This window comes from Physella acuta, unplaced genomic scaffold, assembly GCF_028476545.2.
Source record: "Physella acuta isolate Inbredline_101_S28 unplaced genomic scaffold, ASM2847654v3 ptg000629l, whole genome shotgun sequence".
In the NCBI taxonomy this organism is placed as follows: Eukaryota; Metazoa; Mollusca; class Gastropoda; family Physidae; genus Physella; species Physella acuta.
In genome coordinates, this window is record NW_026732148.1 from 339,690 (window position 1) to 355,913 (window position 16,224).

At 38.3% G+C, this 16,224-nt stretch overlaps 1 protein-coding gene across 1 annotated transcript; it reads right to left on the minus strand.

Annotated features, from left to right (window-relative positions):
* Positions 1-689: 689 nt before the first annotated feature.
* Positions 690-12,628, minus strand: LOC131948201 (uncharacterized). The gene is made up of 8 exons (XM_059309741.1): positions 12,607-12,628; positions 11,877-12,093; positions 10,549-10,697; positions 9,809-9,959; positions 7,781-7,917; positions 6,038-6,188; positions 5,127-5,286; positions 690-1,322 (listed from the first exon to the last, which is right to left on the minus strand). Exons 1-8 carry the CDS (start codon positions 12,626-12,628, stop codon positions 1,143-1,145), a joined length of 1,167 nt encoding a protein of 388 aa, XP_059165724.1. The 3' UTR covers positions 690-1,142.
* Between the last annotated feature and the right edge of the window lie 3,596 nt (positions 12,629-16,224).

Sequence of the window (16,224 nt, forward strand, 5' to 3'; positions counted from 1 at the left end):
TCATTGTTTAGTCTAAAGAGTATCATAGTTTATAGTGTATAACATGGTTAAATCTAAAATTAGAGCAATGAGAGTTTGTTTAAAATGTATGTCAAGGTTTAATCTAAACTTAGAGCATCAAAGAGTATCATAGTTTAAATGTATGTCAAGATTTAAACTTAGAGCATCAAAGAGTTGCATAGTTTATTGTAAAATGTATGTCAAGGTTTCATATAAGCTTAGAGCATCAAAGAGTTTCATAGTTTAAAATGTATGTCAAGGTTTAAACATAGAGCATCAAAGAGTTTCATAGTTTAAAATGAATGTCAATGTTTTGTCTAAACTTAGAGCATCAAAGAGTATCATAGTTTAAATGTATGTCAAGATTTAAACTTAGAGCATCAAAGAGTTTCATAGTTTAAAATGAATGTCAAGGTTAAATCTAAACTTAGAGCATCAAAGAGTTTCATAGTTTAAAATTAATGTCAAGGTTAAATCTAAACTTAGAGCATCAAAGAGTTTCATAGTTTAAAATGAATGTCAAGGTTAAATCTAAACTTAGAGCATCAAAGAGTTTCATAGTTTAAAATGTATGTCAAGGTTTAATATAAACTTAGAGCATCAAAGAGTTTCATAGTTTAAAATGTATGTCAAGGTTTAATATAAACTTAGAGCATCAAAGAGTTTCATAGTTTAAAATTAATGTCAAGGTTAAATCTAAACTTAGAGCATCAAAGAGTTTCATAGTTTAAAATGAATGTCAAGGTTAAATCTAAACTTAGAGCATCAAAGAGTTTCATAGTTTAAAATGTATGTCAAGGTTTAATATAAACTTAGAGCATCAAAGAGTTTCATAGTTTAAAATGTATGTCAAGGTTTAATATAAACTTAGAGCATCAAAGAGTTTCATAGTTTAAAATGTATGTCAAGGTTTAATCTAAACTTAGAGCATCAAAGAGTTTCATAGTTTAAAATGTATGTCAAGGTTTAATCTAAACTTAGAGCATCAAAGAGTTTCATAGTTTAAAATGAATGTCAAGGTTAAATCTAAACTTAGAGCATCAAAGAGTTTCATAGTTTAAAATGTATGTCAAGGTTGTGTCTAAACTTAGAACATCAAAGAGTATCATAGTTTAAAATGTATGTCAAGGTTGTGTCTAAACTTAGAGCATCAAAGACCCCACTCCAGCCGTGAGTGCCAGGAGCAGCAGTGAGGCTCCCAGTTCTGCTGCGCCGTTCCCGCTTCCTCCACTGATGGGACTGGATGTCCTTGACCCCACCATGCCAGGACCTCCAGATGGTACCGTGGGGCGAACGGTTTGTATGGGGGCGGGGGTGGACACCTGCAAAGGTAAACATCAGTTAGATCAGTTGATATCATTGATGTAGTGATGGTAATTTAGAACAATCCACTTCAGTTGAGTTCAGCGACCGTATGATGCTATGGTCGGTAGTTTTCGACAGTCAGCTTCAGTAAAATCAGTTACTCTGACCCTTACATGTCAGAAATTGTAAGTTGTTGTAAATGTGCCCTTTACTGTAGCTTGTTTAGCTAATGTAAATTGGTTTTAACAGAAAGTGGGAATGTTTACGACACGATGTAACGGTGGTATGTGGTATCTAATATATAAAGCTCAGTTCTGTAACGTGTGGCAAAAAAGTTTGTCGTTGACAGTTCTATGGATTTAAGTGTTAGATTTTTTATCGTACTCATAGTCTAAATTTACGAGTCAAAAAATTACCATTGAAAGTCTTTAAAAACAATTTTCACTCTATTTACTTAGAAGAAGAATTTTCAATTATGAACGCGACATAAAATTTTTAAAAAGTGTATCGACGTTTATAAAATTTCTAAAATTGTATCGGAAATGTATTGACTGCACAGTTACTTCCCTTTAATAAAAAAAATCCTTAAGAAGAAAGAATTTACATTTTATTACTTTGTTTTTGGTGTTAAGAAAAAAAAAATTACATAATTAGCGGGGATTGATTAAGTGCAATGTCGTTAGGTATTTTTAACACTGCCTTTTATTTATTCTATACACTGAACATACTGTTCAATATTTTTTTTTTAAATCAATAACATTTAATAAGCCAGGTCCTACAAATCCTATATGTTTATTTCTTTCCATTTACGGATAAGCTTGGAGTATTATCATTTTTGTTCACTAAATTGAAACAGGCGCGTCCGCCGGCGCCCTTGCACGGTTCGATTTGGCACCCTGGGCTATCATGTGAGCGCTATGCTGCATAGTTTTGTTTTTAACAGTGCGATAGACTATGGGTAAGAAAGGTTACTATAGTCTTTAAGTGAATCAAATCCGGGCGTCCTCCGGCACCCCGACAGGGTGCTATTTGGCGCCCCGGGCCTTCCGGTGTACGCTATGGTATATACGTTCGCGTGAGTTCAAAAGACTATGAATAAGTTATGAACTATAGTCGTTTATTAAGCTGAAACAGGCGATTCCGCCCCGGGCTAGACTCTGAGCACTGTGCGTTTATGTTCGCGTTAGTGTTTTCTTTGTGTTTAGGTTGGGTTTGCGTTAGTGGTTGCGTTTTGATTTGGTTCGTTTTTGTTCTTTCTTTTTTCGTTTTCGTTTGTGTTTTATTTTCTTTGCGTTTGTGTTTGTATTTGTGTTTGTGGTTGGTTTTGCGTTTGTATTTGGTTTGTTTTCGTTTGTTTTTTCGTTTGTGTTTTTTTCTTTGGGTTTGTGGTTGGTTTTGCATTTGGATTTGGTTTGTTTTCGTTTGCTTTTTCGTTTGTTTTTTTCTTTGTGTTCGTATTGGTGTTTGTGGTTGTGGTTGGGTTAATTGTTAGGTTTTTGTTTTCGTTTGTATTTGTAATTGTGTTAGCGTTATGTTTGCGTTTTGTTGTTTTGGTTTTGGTTTGGGTGTGCAATGCCGGGTTTATGATGATTACTAAACACACAGGTAATGGTCTTTAACAGAAAGGTTTTTCACAGAAGCCAGAGCAGGGCGTGGCCGGGACGGCTAGTTACTTATATATAAAGCTTAGTTCTGTAACGTGTGGCAAAAAAGTTTGTCGTTGACAGTTCTATGGATTTAAGTGTTAGATTTTTTATCGTGCTCACAGTCTAAACTTACGAGTCAAAAAATTACCATTGAAAGTCTTTAAAAACAATTTTCATTCTATTTACTTAGAAGAATAATTTTCAATTATGAACACAACATAAAATTTTTAAAAAGTGTATCGACGTTTATAAAATTTCTAAAATTGTGTCGGAAATGTATTGACTGCACAGTTACTTCCCTTTAATACAAAAAATTCTTAAGAAGAAAGAATTTACATTTTATTACTTTGTTTTTGGTGTTAAGAAAAAAAAAATAATTACATAATTAGCGGGGATTGATTAAGTGCAATGTCGTTAGGTATTTTTAACACTGCCTTTTATTTATTCTATACACTGAACATACTGTTCAATATTTTTTTTTAAATCAATAACATTTAATAAGCCAGGTCCTACAAATCCTATATGTTTATTTCTTTCCATTTACGGATAAGCTTGGAGTATTATCATTTTTGTTCACTAAATTGAAACAGGCGCGTCCGCCGGCGCCCTTGCACGGTTCGATTTGGCACCCTGGGCTATCATGTGAGCGCTATGCTGCATAGTTTTGTTTTTAACAGTGCGATAGACTATGGGTAAGAAAGGTTACTATAGTCTTTAAGTGAATCAAATCCGGGCGTCCTCCGGCACCCCGACAGGGTGCTATTTGGCGCCACGGGCCTTCCGGTGTACGCTATGGTATATACGTTCGCGTGAGTTCAAAAGACTATGAATAAGTTATGTACTATAGTCGTTTACTAAGTTCAATCAGGCGGTGACGTCATGGTGCGTCCTCTGGCGCCCAGACAGGGTGCTATTTGGGGTCCCGGGCCTCCCGTGTTCGGTTTCGCGCCTACGTTCATTAAAGTGAGTGCAAAAGACTATGAATAAGTTGGGGTACTATAGTCGTTTATTAAGCTGGAACAGGCGACTCCGCCCCGGGCTAGACTCTGAGCACTGTGCGTTTATGTTCGCGTTAGTGTTTTCTTTGTGTTTAGGTTGGGTTTGCGTTAGTGGTTTGATTTGGTTCGTTTTTGTTCTTTCTCTTTTCGTTTTCGTTTGTGTTTTATTTTCTTTGCGTTTGTGTTTGTATTTGTGTTTGTGGTTGGTTTTGCGTTTGTATTTGGTTTGTTTTCGTTTGTTTTTTCGTTTGTGTTTTTTTTCTTTGGGTTTGTGGTTGGTTTTGCATTTGGATTTGGTTTGTTTTCGTTTGCTTTTTCGTTTGTTTTTTTCTTTGTGTTCGTATTGGTGTTTGTGGTTGTGGTTGGGTTAGTTGTTAGGTTTTTGTTTTCGTTTGTATTTGTAATTGTGTTAGCGTTATGTTTGCGTTTTGTTGTTTTGGTTTTGGTTTGGGTGTGCAATGCCGGGTTTATGATGATTGCTAAACAAACAGGTAATGGTCTTTAACAGAAAGGTTTTTCACAGAAGCCAGAGCAGGGCTTTGCGTTAGTGGTTGCGTTTTGATTTGGTTCGTTTTTGTTCTTTCTTTTTTCGTTTTCGTTTGTGTTTTATTTTCATTGGGTTTGTGTTTGTGTTTGAGGTTGGTTTTGTGTTTGGATTTGGTTTGTTTTCTTTTGTTTTTTCTTTTGTGTTTTTTTCTTTGGGTTTGTGGTTGGTTTTGCGTTTGGATTTGGTTTGTTTTCGTTTGCTTTTTCGTTTGTGTTTTTTCTTTGGGTTTGTGTTTGTGTTTGTGGTTGGTTTTGTGTTTGGATTTGGTTTGTTTTCGTTTGCTTTTTTCTTTGTGTTCGTATTGGTGTTTTTGGTTGTGGTTGGTTTGTTGTAAGTTTTTGTTTTCGTTTGTATTTGTAATTGTGTTAGCGTTATGTTTGCGTTTTGTTGTTTTGGTTTTGGTTGGTTGTGGTTTGGGTGGGCAATGCCGGGTTTATGATGATTACTAAACACACAGGTGATGGTCTTTAACAGAAAGGTTTTTCACAGAAGCCAGAGCACGGCCTGGCCGGGACGGCTAGTTACTTATACGGTTTGGGTATTTCAGTTGATGTTTAGTTATAAAAAGTGGATTGAGCTTGATTTGAAGTCAGAGTCACATGACTGAAGTCACGTGATGTGTGTGCTCACCTTTTGACAGATGCCGTTGTACCGGGTGCTGGCAGGGGCGTTCTCCCTGCAGGGTTTGGGGAGCATGGAACACTCTGCGACGGTTCTCAGTTCTGTCAGGCTGGCATCACAAGACTTCTGGTAGGCCGTCAGCTCGCAGTCTATCTGTGTCACCTTGACCCTGGTCACATTAAATAGCAAAGTGTGCACGACCAGGGCGTTGGAATTACGTCATTAAAATAAACCCGCAATTTCACAGCATGCCACACCCACATCTTTACACTTCCAGGGTCTTAAAGAAAAACTTCAAAATATATTCTCCAATTCCCATAATGTTTTTACATTTACAAAGAACTCCGTTTTTACTTTTCGATTTGATTGGTGAAAAGAATTAACATACGCAATTAAGTTCTTTGGATACCATCTTATTTGCAGGGGAGATGATTTAAAATTAACATTTTCTGTTGTAACAGCTTATTAAGAGAATTATTCAACGAGCATTAAATCTAAAATACTCTTTTGTAGGTTTACAGTGTGAATAGTGGCCGGCGTCTCTAGGAGGGGTGTGAGGGGACTCTGCCCCATGCGGAATATTTTAGAAGATACATAAGAGCTGGAACATCCCAGCTCCATGCTAAAGACAGCACACGACGGCTGACGTAAGTAAATAAACACGTGGACTTACTCGCACAGAGAGTTCTGATACTTGGATGGTGCTGACTTATGTAAATGAGCACGTGAACTTACTCGCACAGAGAGTTCTGATACTTGGATGGTGCTGACTTATGTAAATGAGCACGTGAACTTACTCGCACAGAGAGTTCTGATACTTGGAAGGTGCTGACTTATGTAAATAAGCACGTGAACTTACTCGTACAGAGAGTTCTGATACTTGGAAGGTGCTGACTTATGTAAATGAGACGTGAACTTACTCGCACAGAGAGTTCTGATACTTGGAAGGTGGGACGGCCCCAGTCTGGTAGCGGCCAATCAGAACTTGTCTCATGTTGGTCATGGTCTGCTGGTTACATTGGGTGATGGCGTTGGAGGGGGTGGCAAAACAGGCTAAGCCCTTCAGGTATTCTGGGTGCATAGACAAGAAAAATGTAGACATATATTTCTCTATAGGCACATATTCATTATTTGTACATGTGATGGTAAATTAAAGTGTTAACATTGTATTATATTAAATTCGATGTATTTCATATTGCTACTCATATTTTGAATATGCTATTCTAAGAATAAAATAATATATTTACTGAATTTTATAAACGTATTGGAACTTTAAATGGGCACTTTCTGGGTTTTTTTTTTTAGTAATTTCTATATTATAAAAAAATATATAATTCACTAATGGAAGTACAACAAGGATCGTGCTTTCTTTATAAGGCTACTTTAAGTACCAATGCTCACTGATGCTGTCCTTTCTATGGTCTAAGTACCGTATTTTAAAAGTATTTTTCACATAGCGACAATTGTTTCTTTTAAGCATTTATCTCCAGGGGAGGGGGGGGGGGGGTGTTGGGGGGCACTTACAACTAAAGGATAAAGCACTTACATTTTCGGAGGGTGGGACACTGGTCAAAGTATACACTTTTCATATAAAAATATATTTTCCTTTTCGTCCAGGGAGGGTGTGGACGATTGTAAATCTGCTGCAGAGGCAGTGCCTCCACCCCTACCACTCCCCCGAAAAGAAGTCTTGTATGGACTGTGATAGTCCTAATAGAGAATGTGATGGTACCTAAAGGGACTGTGATTGTACCAAAGAGGACTGTGATGGTACCAACAGGGATTGTGATGGTACCAATAACGACCGTGATGGTACTAAAAGGTACTGCGATGGTACCAAAAGGGACTGTGATGGTACCAAAAGGCACTGTGATGGCACGAATAAGGACTGTGATGGCACCAAAGGGACTGTGATTATGCAAAAAGGGACAGTGATGGTACCAAAAGGGACTGTGATGCTAGACTGTGCTGGTACCTATAGGGACTGTGATGGTACCTATAGGGACTGGGTTGGTACCAAAAGGGCCTGTGACGGTACCAACAAGGACTGTGATGGTACCAAAAGGGACTGTGATGGTACCTATTGGGACTGGGATGTTTCCAATAAGGACCGTGATAGTACCAACAAGGACTGTGATGGTACCAAAAGGGACTGTGATGGTACCAAAGGGACTGTGATGGTACCAAAAGGGACTGTGATGGTACCAAAAGGGACTGTGATGGTACCAACAAGGACTGTGATGGTACCAACAAGGACTGTGATGGTACCAACAAGGACTGTGATAGTACCAAAAGAGGACTGTGATGGTACCAAAAGGGACTGTGATGGTACCAAAAGGGACTGTGATGGTACCAAAAGGGACTGTGATGGTACCAAAAGGGACTGTGATGTTACCAAAAGGGACTGTGATGGTACCAACAAGGACTGTGATGGTACCAACAAGGACTGTGATGATACCAAAAGGGACTGTGATGGTACCAACAAGGACTGTGATGGTACCAACAAGGACTGTGATAGTACCAAAAGGGACTGTGATGGTACCAAAAGGGACTGTGATGGTACCAAAAGGGACTGTGATGGTACCAAAAGGGACTGTGATGGTACCAAAAGGGACTGTGATGGTACCTATAGAGACTGTGCTGGTACCAAACCCTGGACTTACTGTCCTTGTCCTGGCACAGCACGGCACTGGCTCCCTCCATGGCGTTCAGGTCGATGCCGATGGCGTACAGACGTTCCAGGAGTGCCGGACATGTGGCGGTGATTGGACTCAAGCAGGAAAATAACTTTTGTCTATTTCTAGAAAATACAAAAGTTGATACGGATCTACAAATTTGATATAATACTATTATATGAAATTTCATCAACCTAGCTGTAATGGTACTCAAGTTATCGTGTTTAGAGACACACATCCACACATCCGGACAGAATTGCAAAGTCCAGTTTTTCCGACTCGATTACGCGAAAAACGCCGAAATTTTAATAATTCTGGATTTAGAATTTTTGCCCGATTAAAATAAGTCCTCTATACTCTGTATGTGATGAAGGACTGAGGTGGAAAACGGTGAAAACTGTCAAAAATTTCATGTGATTTTTGTGCACCATTACAATACTTTCTCAATACTCTGTAGCCTATACGAGGAAGGAAAAACAAGAGTTTTTTTAATTCACTAAATACAAGAGTGGTTAGCGCAATTTCCATTCTGGAGAATTGCGTTTATTAACCCGTCATTTCTGGATGGATGAATGGATGGATGAATGAATGAATGTGTATCCGCAGCTTTAAGTCGTATCTCCTCCTCAACGAAGCAATATCGAGGACTAGTTTCAAAAGCAATTATGTTAAGCAAGTTACGAGGATGAACATAGGCCATAAAAATTCCGGGTTTCTTTCATGGATTTCCCGGAAAAGCGAGAAAAACTCGAAAAAATGCAGTTTTTGCACCATATCTCGGCAACCAGACCACTTAGCGACTTGAAACATGTACCAATCGATTCCTGCCATAATTTAGAACAATATTGCCGAAGAAAGTTTTCAAAAATATCCTTTTGTTTGGTTACAAAAAATTTTTTGACTTAATTAAAATTTGGACCGAATTAGTAGGCATTTTTATCCAACAACACCACACGCGTCATCACGTTCAATAGCTGCGCCATCACGTTCAATGGCTGCGACATCACGTTCGGTAGCTAGGCGCGCAATGGTTTTTAGTCATGTAACTCTATTGTAAATAAAACATGTAAAATACTGGAAAAAACTTAATAAAAAACGTTTTAATAACTAACCAATGGTTTTACTAACCCTGCTCTTGATTTACGCTACGACAGAGCTATTTTTAGATAACATAAGGAAATTGAGCTAAAATTGTCACTAGACTTTTTAATTACTTTGTTTTTTGTTTATATCTTTAAACAATGACGTTCGTTTTAAAAAAATTAACATCTAAAACGAAGAATTCTATAAAATGCAGGTGTTTCTGTAATTGGATTAATTGTCTACCTATGGATATCCATAAAAGGCGTCGATGTCATTTAGACAGGATGCTTCAGAATTTACATTTTAAACGTATTTTTGAACTGAATCATAGATGGTTATTCGTATTTTAAAACGACCTTTCCTCACTAAGTGAAATTTAAAAAAAACAACTGATCTCTATTCCCAATATTGATATGATTTTTCGAACACGTAAATGTTGAGTATTGACTAGTGATTTATTCAATGTAGAATAATTATCTTAAACTTGTGTGTGTGTGTGTGGGGGGGGGGGGGGGGGGGGCAGGCTGAAGTGTGGCGATGGGTGGGGGGGGGGGGAAGGTGTCGAAATTAGGCCAATAAATTCGTCATTTATAAACTGTGACAGCATAATTATTAATATACTACGAAACGTTGTTAATTTACACTGAGAAAAGCACTTACTTGCCAAAACATACATAATTTATATACTGTGACGGCATAATTATTAATATACTCCGAAACGTTGTTAACTTACACTGACAAAAGCACTTACTTGCCAAAACATACATAATTTATATACTGTGACGGCATAATTATTAATATACTCCGAAACGTTGTTAACTTACACTGACAAAAGCACTTACTTGCCAAAACATACATAATTTATATACTGTGACGGCATAATTATTAATATACTCCGAAACGTTGTTAACTTACACTGACAAAAGCACTTACTTGCAGAAGTTGCTGTATTCCGATTCGTTGCCTCCGATCACAGAGAACTTGTCCTCCACAATGGAAGCGTTGGGGGAAAGGATGGGCTCGGGGTTGACGTTGATGGCAGCATAGCACTGGACCAAGCTCTGGGTAGCGGCGGCCTCGCAGGCTGGTGGTCAATGACGCAAACAGTTAATGGTGGTCAATGGCGAATCTAGGGGGTGCATTGGGAACATGGCACCCCACTCCAATCACCCATACCGAAATATTTTTATTTTGGGAAAAATATCTTGCGAAAAGTGGAGAACAATAAAAATTTAACAAATCTTTTCCCAATTTGTTGAATTTATTTTTTTATTTTATTTTACGAAATTCGTATGTGTATAAATAGAAATATTTTTGTCGTTAAACAATAAAGCCGAGTGGAGACTTCTAAGCAACATAAATTATTGCGGTTATGCTATACGCAAGCCCGTTATATAAACAGTATCCTCCATTCAAAGTTAGCCAAAATAAGCCACCACAACTAACCGGTCCCCTATATATTCTAACCCTTTCCGTCTAACACCCCATTCTCACAAGAAACCGTCAGCTAGTAGGTCAACAATGTTACTCACGATATGCATATGAAACCAGCACCGTACATGACAACAATGTTACTCACGATATGCACACGAAAACAGCACCATACAGGACAACAAAATTACTCACGATATGCACACGAAAACAGCACCATACATGACAAAAAAGTTACTCACGAGATCCGCACGCCCCTTCCATGAGAGCCAGTAGTTGACCTGCCCTGCCCATGACGCCGTTCTTGTCCTCAGCTGTACACTGCGGTGTGCTGTTGTATTTCTGCATCTGCTGCTGGATGCATGGCACCACCTTGTCTTGGGTGCTCGGTCTGTGGAAGTGAAAGGTGGTGGTGGGGCAGGTCAGGTAAGTCGCACACTACTAGTTATTAAGGCTCAAGTTTACTAAAATCGTATTGGAAAAGTGCATTCATGTAATGACGAAGATAGTAAAAACCTATTTGTTGAACATAAATAATAACTGATGATACATTAAAGGGGATAGTAAACAGTGTTTATTCCAGACTTTTTTTCTCCGGGGGCACTTGATATTTTGGGGGGGGGGGGGGAGAGGGGCGGGCAACATTTTCCGGGGAGGGGGGCGGGTGCAGACACTGGTAAAAGTATGTTTTCTATATAAATTCCATTTCGTTGGGGGTGAGGGGGGGGGGCGTAGACATTTTTACGGGAGGGGGGGCAGTGTTTCCACACCCCCCCCCCACCCCCGAAGAGATGCCTGGAAGAAACTCTGATAGCAAATGTTTGTCGACAATTTTTTTTAAATACGTCATACACATTACAGAACTTTTGTTAATGTGCATGACACAGCTCAATATATCTTCCGTAAAAATAAATTTTAAGTAATGAGTCGCATATTAGGTTTGGATTCTGACACATCGATTTTTAAATGACCGTCTATTAATCTACAGTAAAAATGAGACCCACACAGAAGTGACCCACCACTGACCCGCATAACAGTGACCCATCACCTACCCACACCAGTCCCCACACAGCAGCGACCCACCACACACCCACACAACAGTTACCCACCACTCTCACACACAAAAGTGACCCACCACACACCCACAAAAGACAGACCCACAAAACATTGACACGCCACCTACCCACACAATTGCCCCCCACACACACACAGCAGTGACCCACCATACACACAAATGCTCGCCACGCAACAGTGACCCACCACACACCCACACAACAGTTACCCACCACTCACACACACACAAGTCACCCACCACACATCCACAAAAGACAGACCCACAAAACATTGACCCACTACTCACTCACACCATTGACCCCCCCCCCCCCCAAAAGTGACCCACCACATCCCCACACAAATGTTCCCCCCACAACAGTAACCCACCACACCCCCACACAAATGTTCCCCACACAACATTAACCCACCACACTCCCACACAAATGTTTCCCACACAACATTAACCCACCACACTCCCACACAAATGCCCCCCACACACCAATGACCGGCCACTGACCCACAAATCAGTTTGAGAAATGTCTCCAGCGTATGTCCGGATGGAATCGCCCCCGTGCGGTTCTGGCTGATGATGAAGATAATGCCGGAAAAGTTGACGCCGTTGGCATCAAAGCAGGTTGGTCCGATGGTTGCCTCGAACTGGCTGCTGCACTGCTGGTTGGCGGCGGGTTGTTGTTGTTGGGCGAAGGTCAGGGAGGAAAAGTTCAAGGCCAGGGCTAAAAAAGGAGTATAAATTTTGAAAGTGAAAATATTTACGTTTTTTATGAATTCCATTTTTTTCTGCTTATAAAAAGATGAAATTAAAAAATCAAATTTTAAAATTGCCTTGGCTGTTTATTAAGTTACTGATAATTTTAAAGGAAACACATTTAGTACAATTCGCTATGAGTGGACAATGTTTTATTGTAGCTCATCGCAATACAGGCTGTTATTCGTTAACAGATAAAATGGGCTGTTTCTATTATATGGGGCCTAGCCACCCCCCCCCCCCCAATCAACAAAAGAAATGGAGGCCCACAAATGGTGACATTTTTTTTTCCTTAATTGTAATTTTATAAAATCGCAATACTATCGATTGCAGCTCTTTAGTTAATTTTAAACATTAGAAACTAGAAATCAAGTAAATTATCTAGAGTTTTCCAATTAAGTGTTCTTTTGAACTTTTAACCATTGTTATTACTGTGTTCAGTTTCGCACATTTTCAATGGTCGTATCATTAAAAGACTCACTTGTGCGTCGATTGCGGAACATTAAGCTGAAAACATATACAAATCTTATCCAAAACACCTCCTAAACTAACCGCATCATTGTTTTTTTTATGGTTAATGTAAGAATTTTAACAGATGCTTTGATAAGTACAAACTCTATTGGAAAAGTACAAACTCTAACGTTGATCAAAACAATTTTATTTTTCACCAAAAGTGTAGTCCTGTGTTCATTTTCGTTTTGTAATTCGCAAAACGCACATAGGTCTTGTCACTGACATTTTCATAAAAACCTGGACAAAAATAGAAACAAACAAAAACATCGCCAATGTGTTTGTCCAGCGGTCACTCAATTGTTTCGTTAGTTTATGTTGTTTAAACCAGCGGAGTGACTTTTCAACGTGACCGCGACTAGTACACGCGGATTATCGCGTTAAAAGAATGTTACAGTTACTCTCAAGTTATTGACAAACTTGGTCTACTTGTTTTCCGTTTAAAAACGCTTCGCTGTAGAAATATAATTACTAACCTTATGCTCTTAGAAAAATCATAGTGGTAAAGATAATATTACCGTTTCTTGTTTAGCGTAAAATATGTAAACTTTCGCATTTTAAAGAATGATTGTTATATGACTTATTATTAATAAAACACTATCACATAGTTATTAACAAGCGTTCTTTATACAATTCCCCATTATCAATTCAATTAATTTTTATTATTCGTGTTGACCTTAGTAAAACATATTATTTCTAAATATTATTTTATAATTGCATTTTGTTATTGCCTTTCTTTTTCGGACGAAGCCTTGTTGTCGCAACATTAACTGTTGAACTTTTTTTTTTGGCGGTGTTCCTTTTACAATAGATTGTCTTATGATATATCAATTTAAATGGTATGCTCATGGCCGTCTGTAAGTTTATTTCCAATTAGGGGGTGGGGGTACGTGATTAGGATCAGATGACTCAACGTGGGGACGACCATTTTCAAATTTGAATTTCATTAAAAGTAATTTGATGTAAAGTTAAACGGCGTGGGCGTGAGGTAAAACCACGGTTTGCTAACCCTGAGTCTCAGGTTAGGTCCCGGACAGAGTCCACACAGCTAGAATTGGGTACCTGACCAGGAAAAGGAATGTTGAAAGAGTCATAGCTCTGACCACACCTCAAATGCCGAGGTCATTTGAGATTAACTAAAAATAAACTAAAATGCATCGATCCTCTAGAACGTCTGTTCTGAAAAAATTCTTACATTAAGGTATTTCAAGGGTATCTCCATATACTCAAATGTTTTATTCATGAGTTTTACGAGCGTGTATTTAGTTCCTCGTGGTCACACAGGCTGTCTGACACAGTGACCTCTCCCTACCATTAATCAACCAGAAAAATTACCAGAAAATTAAAAATCATGTCGCAACTTACCAATCAAAGCGAAAATACCAACAATGTAAAGTCTGTTCATCTTTGTGTTTAAAGCTTCTATCTTTGTTAAAGTAATTATCCTTGGTCAAAACACGTAGGTAAATATATATATATATATTTTTTAAAAATTGTTTTATACTAAAATATTCTTTTGAAACTTTATTACAACTAAATATTTACAGTTAAAACTAAATTGCCGCTTTGAAGATTGGTTGTTATTTAATCAGTGGGAGTAAAAACAGTTTTACTCCTGAAAGCGACAATAGAAATGATCACTGATTGGCTGAACCTAGGCAGGCTAGACCAATGACACGAGCCGACACAGAGCCGTGTTAATAATCACCAAACCACCAAGCCTGAGTCACACACGGACGTTACGTACGGTCGGCGTGACGTCACTGGACCAGCACGTGATGAAGGGACGGGCGAAATTATTTAATCCTTAATGGGGAGAGGGGGTCAGCCCAAGGGAAGTAACTAGCGGTCTTCGTTACATGATGAGTGAAACCGCCTGCAGGATTAGCTTCCCTTCAACAGGGCCGGTAACTCATTAGGATATCCTGGTGTACTTTCACATGCGAGTGTGATGCGTGACTCCGATGCTTCAACATAGCAGACGACACTCTCACACTCCCACTCACAGAACTGTTGCATTTTTTTAAGAAAAATACTGCATCATTAAGCACGATACAAATATATAGTGGAGTCTTTTTTTTTTCTTTGGTTAATATTTATTTTTTATTTTATTTGTTTAATTTTTTTTATTCCAGCTCACAACCTTACAATTAACCAAAAATATTTGTAAGATTCTTGTTAAATGATGCTGAGGATTAACACTCAAGACTCTGGTTGTATGTTTGTAATTAAATAAATTTGTATATTAAATGATCAAGTGCCCTCCAATTAAAAAGGCTAGATTAGAGCTTGTGTAGCGAGCTTATTGCAACATGGGATGGAATGTAAAAGATGAATGGGGGGGGGGGGGTACCTGAAACAAGGGTAGACGGCCATGTCGAATGGTAAACCATACGATTGATAACCGGAAAGTCTCGAGTATTATTTCTTTCAGATTATTTTCCTTGGGGTAGGAAGGGGGAGGTTTAGACATAACAGTGGTCTCTGCTCGAGTGTGTTAACGTCCCCAAGTCCACCCAGCTCTGATGGGTACCTGACTCACGTCGGGTGAAATAAAGGCGCCTTGGCATAATGCTCACCATACTAACCCTTCAAATGTCGAGGTTATAGAAATAAGTGACATCTACTTTACTTGCCCAAATAGACCGTCAGGTTTCAAACTTGACTTACCTAAAACAATAATTAAATTGATGATTTTTTTTAATGAAAAAAGTCGTATTTTATTTATTTTTCTAAATTGTCCAACCGTTCTATCAATATCTATAGTTAACTTTTCCCTCAAATGTTGTTTGAGGTTTGGTAGATACTGGACGTTCCTGCGTTAATTACTTTCAAGCCAGTGGCTAAAACCTTCCCTGATCTGATTGATAGGTTAGGGGCAGCTAATTGATTACCTGTCGTTTCCCTTCAGCCTGGTCTATTGAGGAAGTGGATCGCTTACTGCCTAGGGTTTGTGTCCAAATCAGTGTCGAAATAAACTGTCGAGAATATTGTTATTATATGGGTGAAACTAATTTCGTTTTCATTTATTTTATATTAAATATTTGTATTTATGTTTTTAAAGATTGAAAATGTCGCGAGTCTAGTAAATCAGCTGGAGAATGTTTAAATCAACGTAGTATAGCCTCACCATGTTCTAGAGATGGTGATGGGGTAGTGGTTACAAGGGCAGAAGGTGATGTGGGAGAAAGTTGGTGTGGTATGTAGGTTGTACGAGATGACCCCTCAACTAGGCAACTCACTACTACCAATCAAGGTAAAATGTGAAGCGTGAAATTTACCCAGTCGGCCTTATTTAACGATACACTCATAACATTATAAAAGTGATAACAGATATTTTTTAACATTCACACACGTTAAAATTTGGAGGAACCAAAACAAAAATTATCAGTCAAATAATGTACAACAGTTAATGTACAACATTTAATGTACAACAGTTAATGTACAACATTTAATGTACACAATTTAATGTACACAATTTAATGTACACATTTGATGTACACATTTGATGTACAACATTAATTTTAATGTACAACTTTTGATGTATAACATTTAATGTACAACATTTAATGTACAACATTTAATGTAC

What these genes read in the sequence shown, in the direction of transcription:
- LOC131948201 (XM_059309741.1), bottom strand. Translation starts at nt 12,628, where the DNA reads ATGTTCCGCAATCGACGCACAA. An exon ending in GAATACAGCAACTTCTGCAA is followed by an intron (nt 7,918 to 9,808) that starts GTAAGTGCTTTT and finishes TGTATTTTCTAG; the next exon opens with AAATAGACAAAAGTTATTTT. An exon ending in GCTGTGCCAGGACAAGGACA is followed by an intron (nt 6,189 to 7,780) that starts GTAAGTCCAGGG and finishes CTATGCACCCAG; the next exon opens with AATACCTGAAGGGCTTAGCC.